The sequence below is a fragment of the Eubalaena glacialis genome, chromosome X, assembly GCF_028564815.1.
Source record: "Eubalaena glacialis isolate mEubGla1 chromosome X, mEubGla1.1.hap2.+ XY, whole genome shotgun sequence".
Classification (NCBI taxonomy): Eukaryota; Metazoa; Chordata; class Mammalia; order Artiodactyla; family Balaenidae; genus Eubalaena; species Eubalaena glacialis.
Genome location: NC_083736.1, coordinates 93,969,292 through 93,989,120, shown reverse-complemented (window position 1 = coordinate 93,989,120; position 19,829 = coordinate 93,969,292). Strand labels below are relative to the sequence as shown.

Below are 19,829 nucleotides of genomic sequence, written 5' to 3'. Positions count from 1 at the left end.
CAGATACAGAAAGACAAATATTGCACAATTTCACTTATATGAGGTACCTGGAATAGGCAAATTCATAGAGACAGAAAGTAGAAGTTACCAGGAGCTGGGGGGAGTGGGGGAATGGAGAATAACTGTACAACTGTTTAGGGGAAGTCCGAATATGTAGACATAGACACAGAGTCAAATGGAACTGAGCTTAAATTAAATATTGGCTCTGCCATTTACTAGATGTGTGACATGAGTCAAGATAACCTTTTAAAATCTCAGTTTACTCATCTGAAAAAAGCAAAAACAAAAACAAGAACAGGATCATAGTAACATCAAACTCACAAAGCAGTTGTGAGCATTAAATGAGATAATGCATGAAAAACACTTAGTAAAGAGCTTAGCACCTAATAAGTGCTTAATGATTATTAACCTTAGAACATTTCCTGGCACATAACTCAAACTTCTTTTGAAGGAATACATGCAACTGCATATTTGCTATAATGATGAAATTGACTGAAGCCATAGTTAAGGGAGAGGAAGGAAGGCTTTGGAGGGGATGGGGGTTCAGAAGAACATATCAGAAAGACAGCAACATGACAGGACAAAACCCAGAAAAATATTCTGACAATACGACAGTGTGTATATGACAGGTTTTTACCTGTACATCAGAGCTACTTCTTGGATCTGCTCTCCCCCACCAAGAGAAACCATAATTCATGCCTTTTCCTTTTTTTCACTTTTCATTCCATTCTTCCTCAAGAAGGGGCTGGATATCTGGCAGTAAAGGAAAAAATTACATATATGTATGTTTGTGCCTTAATTTTTGCCTCCTTTCATGAAAGTCTTACCATATTTTAAGCATTTAATAAATATTTCAAATCAAGTCTGGCATATTAGATTATCAATTAACATTTAATTTATAAGTAAGCAGTTACTTACTATGCTCCCCTCCTTCACCCATAGGGATACTCCCTGTGACACTTCTGTCAGAGCACTATTTTTATTTATCTATTATTTATATCTGATTCTCTTCACAAAAACTTTTGAAGCAGTTTTCAGTGTTATTTACCACACCAGATAAAAATAATTAGGGATTGGGAGACAATGTGATGATTCAAAACAAGAGATCAACATATGCCAGTGAGGTTCACAGTTGTTAGAGGTGGGTTGCAAAATTGATTCTGAGCTTCCTAGCAGCCATCAAAAGGAAAGTTAATTACATAATTCACATTGTCCACTGATTCAAAACACACAATTACTCGGGTATTTCAGTTACTGAGAATAGAAATTTTCCTTTGAGTTATTATTATTTTTGATATAAATGCCATCAAGAATTTTCTACAGTACATGAAAAACGAGTTTCATTGGTCCATTTTGTATTATAATCTTCAATGTACCTCACCACATTATGCTAAAGTAAAGATCAGTGGATGAATTCTCAAAGGGAGAAAAAACGGTTTTGTCTCGGTCTGAAGCTCTGGCGATTTAGCTTCACTGAAGGGAAAAAAAAATATCACGTATCCAGAAGAAACCACTGTACAACAATTAGTCTTATAAAAATATTTATTCCTTACCATGAAGTTTAGATAAGTGAAGGCAACAGAGACTTCAAGTCTATAATCTCTAAGAGGTACCACTTAATGTCTCTAATATTACCCCTGTGTCTTTAAGGAGACCATTTTAGGAACGGTTTCATTTTAGGAACGTTCTGGAAACTTTTAGGTCACATGACTAAATAGGAAGCCATTTTATTACCTCAACGAGAGACCATGGAGCGCCCGAAGGGACGGCGCCGCGGTTCCTCAGGAAATGATTTAACACCAACTTCAACATCAGAAGTAACGAGCCTCCGATATTCCCAAACTGCCGTTGACCGTAGAGCTCAAACTGCCGGCGGTCTTGGCGCCCAAACTGCCATTGGTCTTGGCGCCCAAACTCCTGCCAGCTATGGCGCCCAAGCTCATGCCGCCATCGGCAACCAGGCTGCTGCCAGAACCCCTCTGGAAAACTTACGAGAAGGGAAAGGTAAGTGGTTTTAAGATTTTTCCCGTAAGTTAAGGATCTGTGGGAGAAGCGAACTGCTAGAAGTTTATTTGAACTGCGATGCCCATTTAAGAGAAATAAGTGGAGTATGCTGTATCGCTGTCCAAAAGATGTAAAATAGTGACTGTTTCGAAGGGATCAGCTAATTAGTTTGGGCGCGGATTCTAGTTATTTAATGGGTTTGCGCGGTGGTGTAGTTGTCACCAGGCGAGGTGACAACTACACCAAGGAACAAATCGGTCCAACCTAACGGATTTGAGGAGCAACCGATTCTGCCAGCCCTTTTACAGTTATCACTGTGTGCTGGTAAAAATCCCGTGGCCGTCCCAAGGGTCGTTCCTGTGTAAAGGGTATTTGTTCTGAAGCCTTGCTCCGCGAGGTCCTTGAGCGGCCACAATCAGCACCCTTCGAGTCTACCGCCCGGGCACGTGGCGGGCTGGCCGCCGCCTCGAGGCCATCCGCCTATCCGCGGTGGCGGAAGCGTGGGGAGGGGGTAGCGCGCGAGGCTCCTACTTGTCGCCACACAGTCCGCCCGCCGCCCGGAGCCCACTCGCTCCCTCTGGAACCACCCTGTACAGAGAGGCCGTCCCGGCGCGAGTCGGCTGAGGAGCGTGTGAGTCCGGCGGTCGGAGGGCTCTTGGCGCCTCGTTGGCGCCAAGGGCTGCGCGCTGCTCTTCCCTTCCCAGCCCACCTGGGGTGGCGCGAAGGCTTAGGGCCCCTTGGCCTGGTAGGAGGTTTTCTAGGGAAATGGGATCAAAGCCTAGGGCTGCGGTCTTCCCTTGGGAGCTTAGTGCACCTGGGATAAGGATGGAGTGGTCATTGCCTCCAAACTGCAGCTAGCGGCTATGAACTTGAGAAACTACCAGTTTAGTTTTGTGCTGACTTGTGCTGCTGGGAGCTTGCGGTCAGGCGCCCTACATTTAGTTATAATTCTGATTCCAATTCTAATTCTGATGAAGTGAGATGGAGCTGGCTGGGTGGGGGCGGTGAATGGTGGAGAGCGGTCCTGTTAATTTAATTAGGTATCAAAGAGTGCTTGCTGGAAAAATGTGGATGGCTTTTCTTAAAAGAAATATGATGCAACCAGTTCATTGTATAAATGCAGATAGCAAATCTAAAAAATCATTAAAACTCATTTCTACCAGGGGTGTCTACCTTCTCTGAAATGGTTCCAGTTCTTACATTCTTTCTTTCATAAGAGAGGAGTTGCCAGAAAGGCACTGAAATGAACAAAATGCCTTAGTCTTAATTCTGCTGAGAAATCTAAAAGTTACTACTGATCTGATAAAATCTTGCTTAGCAGCTAGTTCTTCAAATCTGTATTTCTGCTCCCAACCTTAAATGTTTGTTACTCTTACGTTAGGCAATGTACCCAGTCCCAAGATTTTTTATTCAATTTACTTTATTTTAATTAACTTTCCCCCTTACCTTTACATTTAGTTTTTGTATTTGTGTGTGTGTGTGTGTGTGTGTGTGTGTGTGTGTGTGTGTGTATATAACTGTATGAAGCAGGAAAAGGAGAGAAATGGCTATCACAAATAATCAATCTCTCTCTTTTTCTCCCTTTCTCTTTTTCTCTCTCTCTCTCCTCCCCCCTGCCCCGCCCTCCCATTCTGGGTGTCTGATTTTTCACTCCTGATTTCTCTTGTGCTTTCTATGCCTTTCTGGTAGTTTCTGAAGTCAGCCTAAAGGATTGAAATCATAACTGATGAATGATTTACCTGTAATAGGGTCTCAGACTCACTTGTATGAGGTTTTGTTTGTTTGTTTTTCCTTTTCTCTATTTTAACTGGTAGTGCTAAATATTCTTTGTCCTTCCCCCACTTTTTCCAATTTTTGTTATTGAAGTATAGTTGATGTACAATATTATATAAGTTACAGGTGTACAATATAGTGATTCACAATTTTAAAGGTTATGCTCTGTTTATTGTTATTATAAAATATTGGCTATATTCCCCATGTTGTATATCCTTGTAGCTTATTTTATACCTAATAGTTTGTACCTCTTAATCCTCTACCCCTACATTTCCCCTCCCCCTTCCCTCTCTCCACTGGTAACCACTAGTTTGTTCTGTATATCTGTGAGTCTGCTTCTTTTTTGTTATATTCACTTGTATGTGTTTTTAAAAAAGGTTCCAGTGCTTTTAAGTGAGATTCGAATTCAAAACTCAGAACTCAATTAATGGTTTACAGAGTATTAGGAGCTATACATTATCTGGAGCTTTTCATCTAACTTAAATTATAAGATTTTATAACTTGGTGTATAGCATAGTGTCCTTAGAACATAAGAAAACTTTGTCAGTTTTCATATATGTACACTGCTTTTTTCCATTTATTTATTTATTTGTTTATTTATTTATTTATTTATAGCTGCTCTGGGTCTTCGCTGCTGCGCGCGGGCCTTCTTTTTAGTTACGGCGAGCGGGGACCACTCCTCGCTGCAGCGCGAAGTCCTCTCATTACGGTGGCCTCTCCTGTTGAGGAGCACAGGCTCCAGGTGCGTGGGCCTCAGTAGTTGTGGCTCGCGGGCTCTAGAGCGCAGGCTCAGTAGTTGTGGCACATGGGCTTAGTTGCTCCACGGCATGTGGGATCTTCCTGGACCAGGGCTTAAACCCACATCCTCTGCATTGGCAGGCAGATTCTTAACCACTGCACCACCAGCGAAGCGCCCTTTTTTCCATTTTTGAGAAAAAATTTCCTCAGAATTAGTGTGGGCCCTAAAACTCAAAATGCAAGCCACTACAGATATATCCCTAATAGATGGAAAATAAGGTGAAAAAATGAAGATCAACTTGGAGATTATTCACTTTACAGAAGGTGCATTTTATATATATATGTGTGTATATGTATGTGTGTGTGCATATATATATATATATATATATGTATATATATGGATTCATCGTAGGATTCCTTCAAATGGCTTTTAGAGGTATTTCACATAAGTGGTGGTTGTGAGGATTAAATGAAATAATAGACCTCAATGTAGAGCCTGGCACATGGAGTGCATGTAGTAAATGTTAGTGATGAATAAATCAAATTAGATTTTACGTTTTTTCATTATCATCCCTTCAGAAATGAGTCTATTCCATGAAGTTAGATGTACTTATATAGATAGCCCAGCCATAAGACTGGGACTCCTAACTTTTCCCCGAGGTAGCTTGGAGCTGTTGATGTTGGCTTTAGAGTCATAAAAAGCTGCCTGCTCTCACACAGACTGTTTAATTCCTACCATTTTATTGATCATTAAGGTGAAATACTGAAAATTAAGCTCTGTTTCCTTCAAATCATCATAGAGCATTTCTGCCAGTGGTTTTTTGGGTTGATTTTGGCCTTTGGTTGGCAGTCTTCTCTGCAGAGGTATGTAGCTTGCTTGCTTTGGTAGTCACCACTGTATTGATGAGTTAATCCTTTACTGGAGAGTCTAAGAATATCAAGAAGACTAAATCATGTGTAACAGCTCTTACTTCATTTGTTATCATGTAATTAGTATTAACGTTGGAAAATCTGCACATATGGGAGGGGAGATAAGGTGACTTTATAAATAATCAAGTTATGTCAAATAAAGTGTTTTGAAGCTGTACACACATCATTCCAGTGAGGGTTATCAGCAAGATATTGTATAATTTAACCAGTACTACCAGAAGTGGTCAGTAGAGGGACCAAGAGGAGTTTTTGGTAACTTTCTGTTGGTTTTGTTTTTGTTTTCGTGAACTCAAAAACAAGAGATGAGTAGAAGCCAGGATGAACCTCCTTGCGAACTTGAGGACCAGTTTATATTGCGTCTGCCTCTGGTAAGAAACCCTTGTATCTGAGGCCAAATATCTTCAGTGCATAAGTATTAGCTCTGCTTGTATTCTGTAGCATTTCTGTTTATTTAAGGTAGGCTATAAAAACCAAGAACATTTGTTTCCCAAGAGTTGTGTTCTATTTAGCAGTCCTATCCTAGCATGTACTCTTTTAAGCAGCATTTCTTTTGTCCTGCACATGCCACCTACTGTGTGGGTTGATTTCCTGGCAAACAGGTGGGACAATGATGGATTCAGTCACTTATCACAGATGCCAACAGCCTTGCTCACTGGACAGCCATGAAAAGACTCTTCTAAAAGAGAGTTCCCTTCTGTCACCTCAAAAGGGGCAATGGAGGGGTTAGCACTGTCTCCTCAAATTCATCATCATGCAAGGCTGTTGAAGCTCATTTCAGCATTGTGTTAGGGTCTCTTCCCCTATTGATACCTATATTTAAGTATTATTTAGTCTAAGAAAGGTATATTAAGGATGGGCTTCAGAAAGGTATTTCCCCAATTAAGGTTAATTAATATAGCCAGTAAACTGCAGCTAAGCCTTCTGTTAGCAACTACAACTTGAAGGGTAACAGTGAGAAACAGGAATGTACAGCTAGGAGAAGGCATTATCTGTAGCTACTAAAAGACAACAATGAGATTAGAGTCAACCTCATCCTAACTTGACTTACCCAGTGCACAGTATCTCATGGTACATGGCATTGTTCCTGACGTTTGGGAAGTTTAAGGTTCTATTTAAGGGAGGACTGTCTCTGACATATCTGTTCTATTAGCTGCTAAGTAGACAATTCATCCTTCTGATTTTTCAATCTACCTCCTTTTTAGGAACATGTTTCTACTGTCAGGAAGATAGTACGTTCTGGAAGTGCTGCCATGAAGGATAAACTGAAAATTGACTTACTTTGTAAGTAGTTAATATCCATTCACCATACATGGAACAGTAATTTATTAAGGGATTGCTATGTGCCAGGCACAATACTAGATACCAAGGATGTGACAAAGAATAGAATGTGGTCTCCGTCTTGATGGACTCAAAGAGAGGCTTCAGTCACTTCCATCTCTTCCTTTTAAGAGAAAGGAAGTAGAACTTATACAACTTGAGGTAATTATCATGGTGTGTATAAGGAAGAACTTGGAGGTCAACTGTGGGATTTGCATACTGCTGATTGTCTCCTATATGAAACTTCTGTGATTTTTGACTGTCCAGGGGAATGACAGGTGGATGTACTATTCTTTGTTTACAAAAGTGACATATCTTTATCTCTTTTAAATAATACTTATTAGATTTTTAAATACAGAGAAGTATATGAAGAATAAAATTTTAAATGGCCCATAATCCCAGCACTCCGGTAGCCCTTATTGACACTTTAAAAAAAAAGGAATACAAATGCATGGCTAGAAAATTCAAATAAAACAGAAAGGTTCAAAAGGAGAAGTGAAACTCTCCTTCACAGTGCCTCAACCTCAATGCCAAAGATAACTAATATTGGCCTTTTCTCCTTGTGTTTCCTTCTAGACAAAACTTTTATGCATAATACCAACATATAAATAATCTCTCTATATTTTTAAAGATAATTTACACAAAAAGGATCATGTCAAACATAGTTCTGCATCTTTATTTTTTCACTTAATATTAGAAGATTACACTTGAATCCTTTTGTATCAAGAGACATTCATGTTTGAGACATCTGGGCAGGATTCAGAGTTGTCAGTATATGGCTGACTCTCTCTCTCTCTCTCTCTCTCTCTGGCTATTGTGTAGAATTTTATCTTTGTGAAACTAACTAGAGATTATAACTTGAGACTTATTAGTACTAGTCTAGAATCAACCCTCCCCTTACCCAACCCTTTGAAAACACCCATGTACAATGACATGATCGAATGCTCCTGATGGTGTCCAAACGAATGGGTTTGAATGAATGGAGTTGGCCTTTCAAGATGAGAATGAAACAGTTACCACTTCATTCACTTTAGTTCACAACCATGACCAAGAAACTTAGCTACTTTTGATGGAATGACATAAACTAGAAAAAAAAGAGCTTCATATACTCTGCCTTCTTTGCTGTGGGAAGTTACTAATTGTGTACACAATTCTGGCATTGTGAGAAATAGTAAGTTTCAATGAAAGACTCATCTGTCCCCCATAAGTCTTCATTATTCAAACCCCAGGAGTCTTGAGAGTACATTGGGAAGATGTCAGCTTTAATCTTTTCTACTTCTGTTCAGCTGATGGACGTCATGCAGTTGTTGGGGTTGAAGGTGTCTCACTATCTGCTAAGCTGGTTGATTTGCCTTGTGTTACTGAAAGCCTGAAAACTCTGGATAAAAAAACCTTTTTTAAAACGGCAGATATTTCCCAGGTATGGACAAGTTTTCTTAATCTACTCGCCCACACATCCTTCAAGGATTTCCTTTCTTCCTCCTTTTCTTTCTTTCAATTCTCCTTTCACCTGCTTGTCATTTCTAATTTCCAGCTCAATTGCACAGGAATACAATGTCATGTTCTGGTTTGGTGTTTGATCCATCACTTTTCACTGCTTTATTTTATCCAAATAGCTTTTAGAGCCTCCTGTTTGCCATTTATAGTGCCTTTCATTATTTGAAAAATATGAGCATCTGGGATCTTCGTCTGAAATTCCTGTTAAAGCAGTGTGCTGTTAACTCTGGAGGTTTACATTGGTTCTTACTCATCATCTCTACTGTTGATTTTTTGTTTCCTTTATAAATCAAAATGCTAAGATATATCTTGTTTTCAACACATTCCTTCTGCAGTGGTAAGCACTGGAGCTAAAAAAACAACAACAACCTCAGAGTCCATATGCTGTGCTGCCGAGATAGAGAGAGAATGCATATGAGTGTATGTAATACTTGGTTTTCTGGAAATGCCAAGTAGCATTCTCCTTACTTTTGTGCTCCAGGATTTCTGGTGGTAAGAATGATCATCATCCATTACTAACCCAAGATTTGTGGCCACAGTCAACTTCTTTGTCTTTGTTAAATGCAGATGCTTGTGTGCACTGCTGATGGTGGTGTCCGCTCTCATCCTGAAAAACTGGTTACCTCTACTGATCATAAAGCAATCAGGAAAAGTGAAAAGGAGAGACAGAAAAAATATATCTGGAAGCATGGCAGTAAGTCATCAGTCCCTTGCTCATTCTGTCTAACTACATTTATCTGCTGGATCCTAATTACTTGTGAGCCAGGGATCTGTTACCACACTTAGGTATTTGGTTCAGTAGGCATCCAGACACTCTTAAAGGAACGAGTCGTGTCATGAGCCAGTGGCTTAGAGCATGACCTTATCAAATTCAGATAGATATGTGACTACCATCAGTCATATATACATTTCACCATGTTGAATTTATTTTAGTTACTCCACCACTTAGGAATGTCAGGAAGAGAAGGTTCTGCAAAACAACAAAAAAGGTTAGTGGCATGCTATTTCTGTGTCTACTGGTTGGATTGGAAGAGGATTATGAATGGGGGGGAAGGGAGACAGTCAGTTGGGTATTCATTTGTTCAGTCATTTATATGTCCAATAAACATTTGTTGAGTATGAGCAACATGCCAGGCACTGTGTGCTAACAATTGGAAATATGTAATGAACAAAAACAGACTTGACCCTTGAAGTTATAAAGTAGTCACTTAGGGATCTAGATGTGTCATGAACTTGAAACTTCTGCTAATGCTTTTAAAAGTTTCCAACTCTAAAATCTTGTTTTAAAGTGAACCCATCCAGAACCTGAGAATTGGGAATTGTGGTTGTATTTCTAACCTTACCTCAGACTTGTAGAACCCTGGGCAAACTACAGGAGTACTATGCCTTGGCTTCTTTTTTAATTAAATTTTTTATTTTGAAATAATTGTAGATTCACATGCAGTTGTAAGCAATAGAAAAGAGATACTGTGTACCCTTTACCCAGTTCTTCCCATTGTAACATTTGCAAAACTATAGTACAATATCACAAATAGGAAATTGACATTGTTACTATTCACTAATCTTATTCAAATTGCTCCAGTTTTACTTACTCCTGTGTATGTGTGTGCATGTGTTTAGTTCTATGCAATTTTATCCCATGTGTACGTTAGTGTATCCACCCACGCAGTCAAGATACTGAACAGTATTGTCACCACCAGGATCCCTCATCTTGCCCTTTTAAAGCCACACCCATCTCCTCCTCACCCCAAACCACCAGGCTCTAACCCCTGCTAATCACTAGTTTGTTCTCCATCTCTATAATTTTGTCATTTTGAGAATGTGGTATAAATGGAATGATACAAAGTATAACACTTGAGACTGGCTTTTTTTTTCACTCAGATTAATTCCCTTAAGGTACATGTGGATTGTTGCATGTATCAATAGTTCCTTCCTTTTTATTGCTGAGTGGTATGCCCTGTTATGAATGTACCACAGTTTGCTTAATTGTTCACTCATAGAAGGACATCTTGGCTGTTTCCATTTTTTGACTATTATAAATAAAGCTGCCAGCAGGTTTTTGTGTGAACATAAGTATTCATTTCCTTGACATAAATGCCCAGGAGTGCAATTACTAGGTATGTTGCATGTTTCGTTTTATAAGAAACTACCCATAGTGTTTTCCAAGTGGCTGCACCATTTTACATTTGCCCCAGAAATGTACGTGTGATCCAATTTCTCTACATTTTCACCAGCATTAGGTGTTGTCACTATTTTTTATTTTAGCCATTCTGATAGATGTGTAGTGATCTCATTGTGGTATTAATTTGCATTTCCCTGATGGCTAAAGATGTTGAGCATCTTCTCATGTGCTTGTTTGCCATCTATATGTCCAGTTCAGTGAAGTGTCTGTTCATGCCTTTTGCCCATTTTCTAAATGGATTGTTTTTATTGTTGAGTTTTGAGAGTTCTTTTTTATATTCCAAATACTAGTTTTCAGATATGTGGTTTGCAAATATTTTCTCCCAGTCTGTAACTTGTCTTTTTATGTTCTTCACGGGGTCTGTCAAAGAGCAAAAGTTTTTTTGTTTGATGAAGTCCAATTTATTGATTTCTCCTTTTAAGGATCTTGTTTTTCATGTCAAGTATAAGAACTGTTTGCCTAGCCCAGATTCTGAAGATTTCTCCTAACTATCTTTTTAAAGTTTTACATTTAATTTAAGTCTGCAATCCATTTTTGAGTTAATTTTTGTAAAAGGTTTGAGGGTTAGTTCAAGGTTGTTCTTTTTTTTTTTCCCCCTTTGCATGTCCAATTGTTCCAGCACCATTTGTTAAAAAGGCAACCCTTTGTCCATTGTATTGCTTCTGCACCTTTGTAAAAAATAAGTTGGGCGTATTTGTGTGAGGTTTTTTTTCTGGGTTCCATTAATCTGTGTTGATCACCGATTCCACAGTGTAGCTTTGTAATAAGCCTTGAAATCAGGAAGACTGATCTCACTTTATTTTTTATTCAGGATTGTTGTAGCCATTCTAGAGTCTGTAACTTTCCATATACATTTTAGAGTAAGTTTGTCTATGTCTATAGAAAACCTTGTTGGAATTTTGATAGGAATTGCATTAAACCTATAGATCAATAGCTTTACTATGTTTAATCTATGAACATGGTTGCTTTGGCTTTATACTGTCAGTCAACAGCATTCATTGAGTGCCTACTAAATATAAAACTACATTAAGAATGATTCTAGAACTCTTTAAGCTTTAGTAAAGTAGAACAATTATAATATAACTTCATTGTTCATTGTGTTTTATTTCATAGGTCCCTGATTTCAAACAAATTGAAGAAGTCAGCTCTCCTGAGGTAGACAAATCGTAATATAACTTTATTGTTAACCTATGCTGTGTTTTATTTCACAGCTCTTTAATTTCAAACAAATCAAAAAAATCATAAAGATTACTTTCAAGCCTTCCTTCTCACCTGTAACCCCCGCTCCCATACACATACACTGAATTTGATTCACTGAAAAATGAATTCATTGTTTAATGTCTGACGACTCCTAGAGCAAAAGATACAATTTGATCAGTGACCCTGTGTATTTTAATCTGCTTCTTTTCTGTGATATTTATTTTTAAAAACCATTTCTTGGAAGCCAGGGTTCACTCTTACCAGCAGTTGTTTGCAATTACTTATTCCCCCTCAAAGTTCTAATTTCTATTTGTGGCATGATGAATTGGTTGCTGTGGAGATAATTGTCTAAAACTGGATTTAAAGGAGAATGTGTGGCTAAGACCCAGTTTTTATAGGAAACTCTAATAATAAAGATGTGGAGAAGTGGAATCTGGAAATTTGGATCTTTAAACCAAATTACTTCCAAGTAACAAAAAAATTATAGTTCTTTGCCAGTGTGGGTCAGCGCAAATAATTAACAACTGAGGCTTAAGGGTCGTGCCTCTGAGGAGGTCTTTAATATAGAGTTGCAGATTGAAAAGATTAAATGTCTCAAGTAATTCGATTGGGAAAAAATAAGCTTACTGTACAAAAATATAGACCCTGATCAAAGTTTCCTTCATAAATAGCATTGTTTAAAGTAGAAATTTGATTGGATGTATCTTAAAGAGGCCTACTTATTTGAATTCATTTGTATGTAGGAAGAGGACATTTCTGCAAGACACAGGGTGTTAAGTGATGTTACTGGTATTCCTTCTCCAACTTTGGTTCAGCACGTTGACTCTCCTGATGTGGAGAAGCAAGTGAAAAGACTGCTGTGCTCAGATACTGAAGCTGTCAGTGTCCGTATCCTTTTACACTAAATATTTTCTGTGTAGTCTGTTACACCCCAAATGCACTTGGTGACAAGCTCTCATTTCTGATATTTGTGTGCTGATGTTAATGTACAGAACTTATGATTTTTGGAAATGTTACTTTCTAGCTAGGAACAGTACATTCATGTAATAGAAATTATTTACTTGCGTAATTCAGTATAAGGCACTTTTCTATAGTAGGAATCCAGATACAAATGGCCTGAAGTTGGACTAAATTAAATAGCACTTTCAGCCAGAGAGCCTCTTCTCTTTCAAGTTTGCCTTCTGCTTTCTTTCTGCTTTTTCCTTGACTGCCTCTCCTTTCAGGATGGGAGGTCGTTGCTGAAGGTGAAACCGAGGAAATAGAAAGTCAAGGCTTCATTCCAGGCTTTGAGATAGCCTCAGAAATGAGTGGCTATAAGCAGCGTCATACCTCACCAGGTGCATTAATAAAGGCAAAGCAGGAGCTTCAGAGAGGGCAGGTGTTGACTGTGTGTAGGACCATTCTCCGTAAACTCACAGGCCAATCACAGAAAAAGGGTGCCTTTGCCCTTCTCTCCTCGTATTGGTCCCACAAGTTTAGGGGTTTTAGATTGGGGTTCTAATATCCCATCCACCCCTGCTATTCTAAATTCCTGTGGGCCCTTGAATTCTCTGAATATTTTGATCATTGAATACATGAATGAATGTTACAGTGTTTTGCCTTTCCTGTCCTTGTTTTATAAAGGGAATAATCTTCCTGTGAGAAAAATTATTTTTAAAATTCATTGGTTGCCCAGTAAACTTGAGGGGGAGTATAGTTGCAGCTGGAGTGGGAGTCATTTGAAAAGCTTCAGATGGTTTCACCTTCCTTTTGCTTAAAACCCATAGAATATGGTGCGTTTCGGGAGATGGTCAATGACTCTAGCAGTAACAGTGATGAAGTTGAGGATGATAAGGAGGAAGATGAAGAGGGAGAGGATGACTATGATGATGAGGATGAAGACAAGAAAGAGGAGGAAGATCGTTATGAGGTGTATATAGAAAGGGAGCCACAGGCCAAATTCATTGAATCTGGCCAGTATGAGGCAAAGGAGGGAACCAGCTCAATGGGTAAGTTAGGGAAAAACAAAGGGGTGGGACAGAGTGGGTGGCAGTACTAAAGACTGACTCTCAACACGTGTTAGTTGCAAAGTTAAGTTTGAGAAATTATTGCTCAGATGCGTAGTGGAGTTTTAGTTGATTTGGATCTTGGTCCACTAGTTTAGGCCATGTTTAGATACATGAAGTTTTTGTCTATCTCTGTTAGTCATGGAAATTCAGAAGCAGACTCATTACGTGGAGAAAAAGCTCCAAGAGATTCAGCGCAAAGCACAAAGACAGAAGGAGCTCGTTATGAAAGTGGAAAACCTAACGCTCAAGGTAAATTCTTGTTGGCTGGTATAAATATATCCTGATATCTAACTTTCAAAATCCCATCTTTGTGTTTCCACTCATGTCATCTCTGTGCAGCATTCTGGTTCATTCATGAACCTGAACAACCTCTTAGATACCCCTAATAAAAGATAGCCCTATTTCCTTTTACCTGAGTAATTTTGATCATCTTATATAAGCATTTTTGGGAGGGGACCAGGAGACTTGAGATAATAATTGCCAATATTGAACATTTAACTATGTGAAAGGCATGTACAGAGCTAAGCATTTTACGTGTATTATCTCATTTCATCCTGACATCCCTGAAATATAGGTGCTGTCACTATTCCCGTTTTATAGATAAAAAATTGAAATTCAAAGAGATTAAGTAACTTGCCAAGGACCACAGTAAGTGGTAGGGCATAGATTGAACCCTGTTGCTCTGTACCAAAATGTATTCATTACAATGAAAGAGAAACTAAATTAATTTAAAAATTTTATGGTGCCTGCTTGAACAAAAATTAATATCATGCTTTATTTTTATTAATACACACTAATACATATTTTATTACTACACATATCAGCAAAAGGAAAATGTATGTTTAGGCCATGTTTGCTTCCCTTTTTATAGTGAGGGAAATTCTGAAGCATCTGGAGAATTCCTTGCCAGATTTCTTTTTCTGTAGAGCTGTTGTCATCGAAGGGGAGCAACTTGACACAGAACTATACTTATTTAGAGTGTTGTCCTTCAGAATAACCAAGTTAGATAATAGATGTGGACATACTTTGAAAGATACAGATATATGGTATTATGATTGTTGTCGTGTGCAGTACTAGTTAAGAATGGTAATATTCTGCCCTAGTGCAGGGAAATGAAGGAGTCAGCACCGGAGTCCAAGCCAGCTCTTTAAGTAGGTCACCACAGTCAAAGGATTTGTGCTAAACTAGAAAAAGGTAACATGAAGGCATTCTAACTCTTTGTTTTAGGGCAAGAAAAAAAAATGCCGTGTAGGGTGTATAAAATCAAATCGAATGGCCCTGCAGTTGGAGAGTGTAGTTTTTATACTCTAAATCCTTTTTAAAATGTGTTTTTATTGAAGTAGAGTTGATATACCATGTTGTGCCAATCTCTGCTGTGCAAAGTGACTCAGTTATACACATAGAGACATTCTTTTTCTAAATCCTTTTTTTAAAGTACTCTTTTGTTACGACTGACAGTTTTCTTACTTATCAAATTATTTGCCAAACTCTTTGTCTCTCTTGGTTCTCTTTTCCTTTGAGACTCAGCATTCATCTTTTATATAATTTGTTTTCCAGAGTCATTTACAGTCTATGCTGGAGCAGCTTAAGCTACAGGAAAAACAAAAAAATGAGCAGGTGAGAAGTGTGTTTTCACATCAACCAGAAAACATTTGATGCAAAGAACCCCACCCCCCCAATCTCATTTCTGGCTGTTCTTTTCACAGGAACAGTAGTGGCCAAATCTTGTAAATGAGGGTAGCAGGTTGGAACAAAGTCTTTGTGAAAATTCGTTCATTCAGCAGATATTGAATGTCTATTAAGTGGAAAGCACTGGATGTACACACAGTGTTGAATAAGACGACACATACAATACTTGTCCTCATGGAGCTAACAGTCTAGCAGGGAAGATCAACAGCAAACAAATTATCATACAAATATAAAGGTGCAAATCATAAAGAAGTGCTGTGAAGGAGAAAGAGTCAGTGGTGCTATCTGAATAGAGTCCTGAATTAAATTGGGGAGATCATAATCAGCCTTTCTGAGGAAGTGATACTTAAGAGACCTGAAGGAAAAGTCCAGGCAAAAAGTGTATGGAGAGCTTCTTGGGTGGAGCGTATGCCAGGTCCCACATCGGAAAAGAGCTTGGCCTCTTTGAGAACCTCTGCAGTATTTAAAGCGAGGAAGAGAGTGACTTAACGTAAGGTTGGAGAAGTAGGCGGAGGCCATATTGTATGGTCCCTTGCAGTCCATGATAAGGAGGATGGGTTTTAGTCTTAAGTGCAATGGGGAGCCCTTGGAGAGCTTTAAGCAGGAGAGTCACATTTAATTTAGAAGTTTTAAAGATCACTTTGATTATTATCTGGAGAATGGATTGTGAGAGGGCAGGACTAGAAGCAGGGAGGCCAGTTAGGAGGCTGTGGGGTCGTCTAATAAAAGGTGATGGTAACTTGAAATAAGGAGGTGGCAATGGAGATGGAAAGAATAAATATTTTTTCTTTTTTATTGAAATATCGTTAATTTACAATGTTGTGTTAGTTTCAAGTGTACAGCAAAGTGATTCAGTTATATATATATGTATGTGTGTGTGTGTGTGTGTGTGTGTGTGTGTATATTCTTTTTCAGATTCTTTTCCATTATAGGTTACTACAAGATATTGAGTATACTTCCCTGTGCTATACAGTTGGTCCATGTTGTTTATTTTTTATCTATTTTATATATAGTAGTGTGTATATATTAATCCCAAACTCCTAATTTATCTCCCCTCCCCCCTCCTGCTATCCCCTTTGGTAACCATAAGTTTGTTTTCTATGTCTGTGAGTCTATTTCTGTTTTGTAAATAAGTTCATTTGTATCATTTTTTTAGATTCCATATGTAAGTGATATCATGATATTTGTTTTTCTCTGACTTACTGCACTTAATATGATAATCTCTAGGTCCATCCATGTTGCTGCAAATGGCATTATTTCATTTGGAAAGAATATATATATATTTAACTGCAATAAAAATGTTTTATAACAGCTTTATTGGGATATAATTCATATACCATACAATTCACCCATTTAAATTGTACAATTCAATGACTTTTAGTATATTCACAGAATTGTGCAACCATCACCACAATCAATTTTACATTTTTATCACCCAAAAAAGAAACCTGTACCCATTAGCAGTCATTTCCCGTTTCTTCTGACCCTCCCACTCACCACCCGCCCACCCAGTTCTAGGAAACCACTAATCTACTTTCTACTAGCCTACTTTGCCTATTCCAGTTATTTCATATAAAAAGGAAACATATACTACAAGGTCTGTTGTGTCTGGCTTCTTTCACTTGGCATAATGTTTTCAAGGTTAACCCATGTTGTGGAATGTATCAGTACTTTATTCCACTTTATGGCTGAATAATATTCCATTGTACAGATATACAACATTTTTGTTTATCCATTCATCCATCAGTCGACATTTGGGTTGTTTCCACTTTTTGGTTATCATGAATAATGCTGTTTTGAACATTTATAAGAGAATGTATTTTAAAGGTAGAATTGATGGGAATTGGGCCAATTACTGGGTGTTGAAGGAGAAAGGAGCGTTAAGGATGTATGCCAGATTTCTAACTTGAAAGACTATTATTTAAAGCCACAAGAGAGTGAGCAGAGTGAAAAGAAAAGAGGGCAGTGGGGGATAAATGAGGGTCAAGTAGCTGTATAGAAATGTATGCTGGTTCCAGCCCTATACTGTTGAGGGTAGGGTAACAGTTTTAAAGAGACTGGAGGTCGTATTATGAGGATGGACTTAGCATGGGGCTTTTTGGGGGGGGGCCCGCGCCGCGCATCTTGCGGGAACCCGCACCTTCAGCAGTGAAAGTGCGGAGTCCTAACCACTGGACCGCCAGGGAATTCCCGAGCATAGAGCTCTTAAGGTAGTGATGCCATCCCCCATGCTCATCCCCATACAAACAAGGCCAGGAGAATTCTTATGTTCTATATATTCCCTTCCCCTCAGCACATCACTCATCCAAGTACTGCTTATAAACAGACATGTGAACAGTTAATGCCAGGATTGCCTTAGCACCCACTAAACATCTTTGTTTTCCTCCATGTAAGTAGTTAGTATTGGGGGAGTGCTATTTTCAACATAGAACTATAGCTGTAAACTTTATTCACTCAGAACCCTTTATGTTAGCTCATTTATTCAACATAGATTTATTGGGCACCTACTTAAAGCTAGGTTCCACAGGGAACTACAAAATGCTTATGACACAGTCTCTGCCTCCAGTTGGGGAGAAATACATGAGAGGGATAGGAATTTAAAGGAATGAGATCTCACTTTTGTCCATGGAGATTAGGGGAAGCTTCATAGAGAGATGGTGTTTCGGGCCTTAAGAGGTGGGTAAGGTTCTAATAAAGAGATAGAGAAATGAAGGCATTCTGTATAGAAAGTAGCATTCACAATGGCTCAGAGGTGGTGATGCCAGGCTTAAGAGTTTAGATTTTTGGTGTAGGTCATAATAAGCCCTTAAAGCTTTTTCACCTGGGGAGTAACTCAGGAAATTTTCTCTGCCAGCAGTATATAGGAGAAATTGGAGGGGGGAAAGACTAGAGGAAGATGCAAGTGATAGAAGGAATCAGAACTTAAAAATTGATTGGATTTCCAGGACAAAAAGGGAACAAAGAGTAGTGCAGAGCCTGGGTGACTGGAAAATGGTGAGCCACTAACAGGAATGAAGACAACTTGAAGAGGATTCTTGGCGGGTGGGGGATGGAAAAGATGATGAGTTGAGTTGGAAGCACTTTTTAAAATGGGAGATCAGAGAGTGCCTCATGCATAGAAATGATCATTGAAGCTGTGGGGATAGATGAGTTAGCCAGGTTGACTATTCAGCAAGAAGTCTGAACCTAAGGATAAACCTCCCTTTAGGAGGTGGTGGGAGGAGAAAGCACCCGTAAAGGAGAACTGGAGAAGTCAGTGGTCGTAATCGTGGTCAGCATCTTAGTGAAAAGATGCTCTCAATTACTACAGCTAGCAAGTATAGCAGTTTGGTAGCTCATGTCCAGCACAGGATCATTTTGTAATGCTCCATTCCTGTCATTCCACAAAATGAAAATCCACACTGATACGGGGCGAGCTAAATTGAATAATACTCAAAAACAATCTTTGTCTCAAAGACAGTATACCTGAGTGTTATTGGTCACTTTGCCATTTCAAGTAAATAAAAAAAATTAACTCTTACATCACAAAATGTTCAGAGCTTCTGACTTAGAAAGCATCAGGGTAAGTAGAACGTCATCAGACTCATCATTGGTTAGGACTCTGAGCCAGTTTTCAAGGGTCTCATAACATGGCAGGAAGCAGCAGCTAAGACTCAGTTTAAGACACGGTGCGGGGCTTCCCTGGTGGCGCAGTGGTTGAGAGTCCGCCTGCCAATGCAGGGGACACGGGTTCGAGCCCTGGTCCGGGAAGATCCCACGTGCCGCGGAGCAACTAAGCCCGTGTGCTACAACTGCTGAGCCTGCGCGTCTGGAGCCTGTGCTCCGCAAAAAGAGAGGCTGCGACGGTGAGAGGCCCGCGCACCGCGATGAAGAGTGGCCCCCGCTTGCCACAACTAGAGAAAGCCCTCGTGCAGAAATGAAGACCCAACACAGCCATAAATAAATAAATAAACAAATACTTTTTTAAAAAAAAAGAAAGAAGGAAAAAAAAACTTTAAAAAAAAAGACACGGTACGTTCAGTGGGGCAAGAGGCTATCACAACTGCCTTATCTTCTGAGTCTTAGACTATGGCTACAGTGGTCCCATCTCCTTTGTCCCTACAGTGAGCTGTGACCTCTGTACACTCTTCCCAGAAGTACAAATTCTTAACAGCAAGCATATTTAATTTCTTTAGTATATTCAGTTTTGAAGCTTCCTTTTATAAGTTTGGCATGATAAAGGACAGCATCATTGTGTTTGCGTTCTTGACTGTGGCACTGTTTTTTGGAACATTGTAAGACTAAGATAACCTTATAAATGCCAAATTACAGTCTTTCTTTTTGGTTTATATAAGTAAATTCTAGATCAAGTAATGGAACTTAAGATTTCAGATGAATTTTTCGTGTTTTTCTGCCTCTCCCTACAGCTCATTTCTCTACGGGAAAAACTGAACTATTTTCTGAAGGATTGA

The 19,829-nt window shown here is 39.0% G+C and overlaps 1 protein-coding gene across 1 annotated transcript; it reads left to right on the top strand.

Annotated features, from left to right (window-relative positions):
• The first annotated feature begins 1,748 nt into the window (after positions 1-1,748).
• On the top strand, positions 1,749-19,829 carry TAF7L (TATA-box binding protein associated factor 7 like). Its single transcript, XM_061178177.1, has 13 exons — positions 1,749-2,004; positions 5,746-5,813; positions 6,648-6,726; positions 8,049-8,182; positions 8,827-8,953; positions 9,193-9,248; positions 11,555-11,596; positions 12,457-12,529; positions 12,865-12,978; positions 13,408-13,629; positions 13,826-13,938; positions 15,247-15,306; positions 19,785-19,829. The coding sequence occupies exons 1-13, from the start codon at positions 1,749-1,751 to the stop codon at positions 19,827-19,829; spliced, it is 1,389 nt and encodes a 462-aa protein (XP_061034160.1).

Coding starts and splice junctions, on each gene's coding strand:
- TAF7L (XM_061178177.1), top strand. CDS start 1,749: ATGGAGCGCCCGAAGGGACGGCGCCGCGGTTCCTCAGGAAATGATTTA. Junction 5,814..6,647: donor TTATATTGCGTCTGCCTCTG/GTAAGAAACCCT, acceptor CCTCCTTTTTAG/GAACATGTTTCTACTGTCAG. Junction 9,249..11,554: donor TCTGCAAAACAACAAAAAAG/GTTAGTGGCATG, acceptor TTTATTTCATAG/GTCCCTGATTTCAAACAAAT.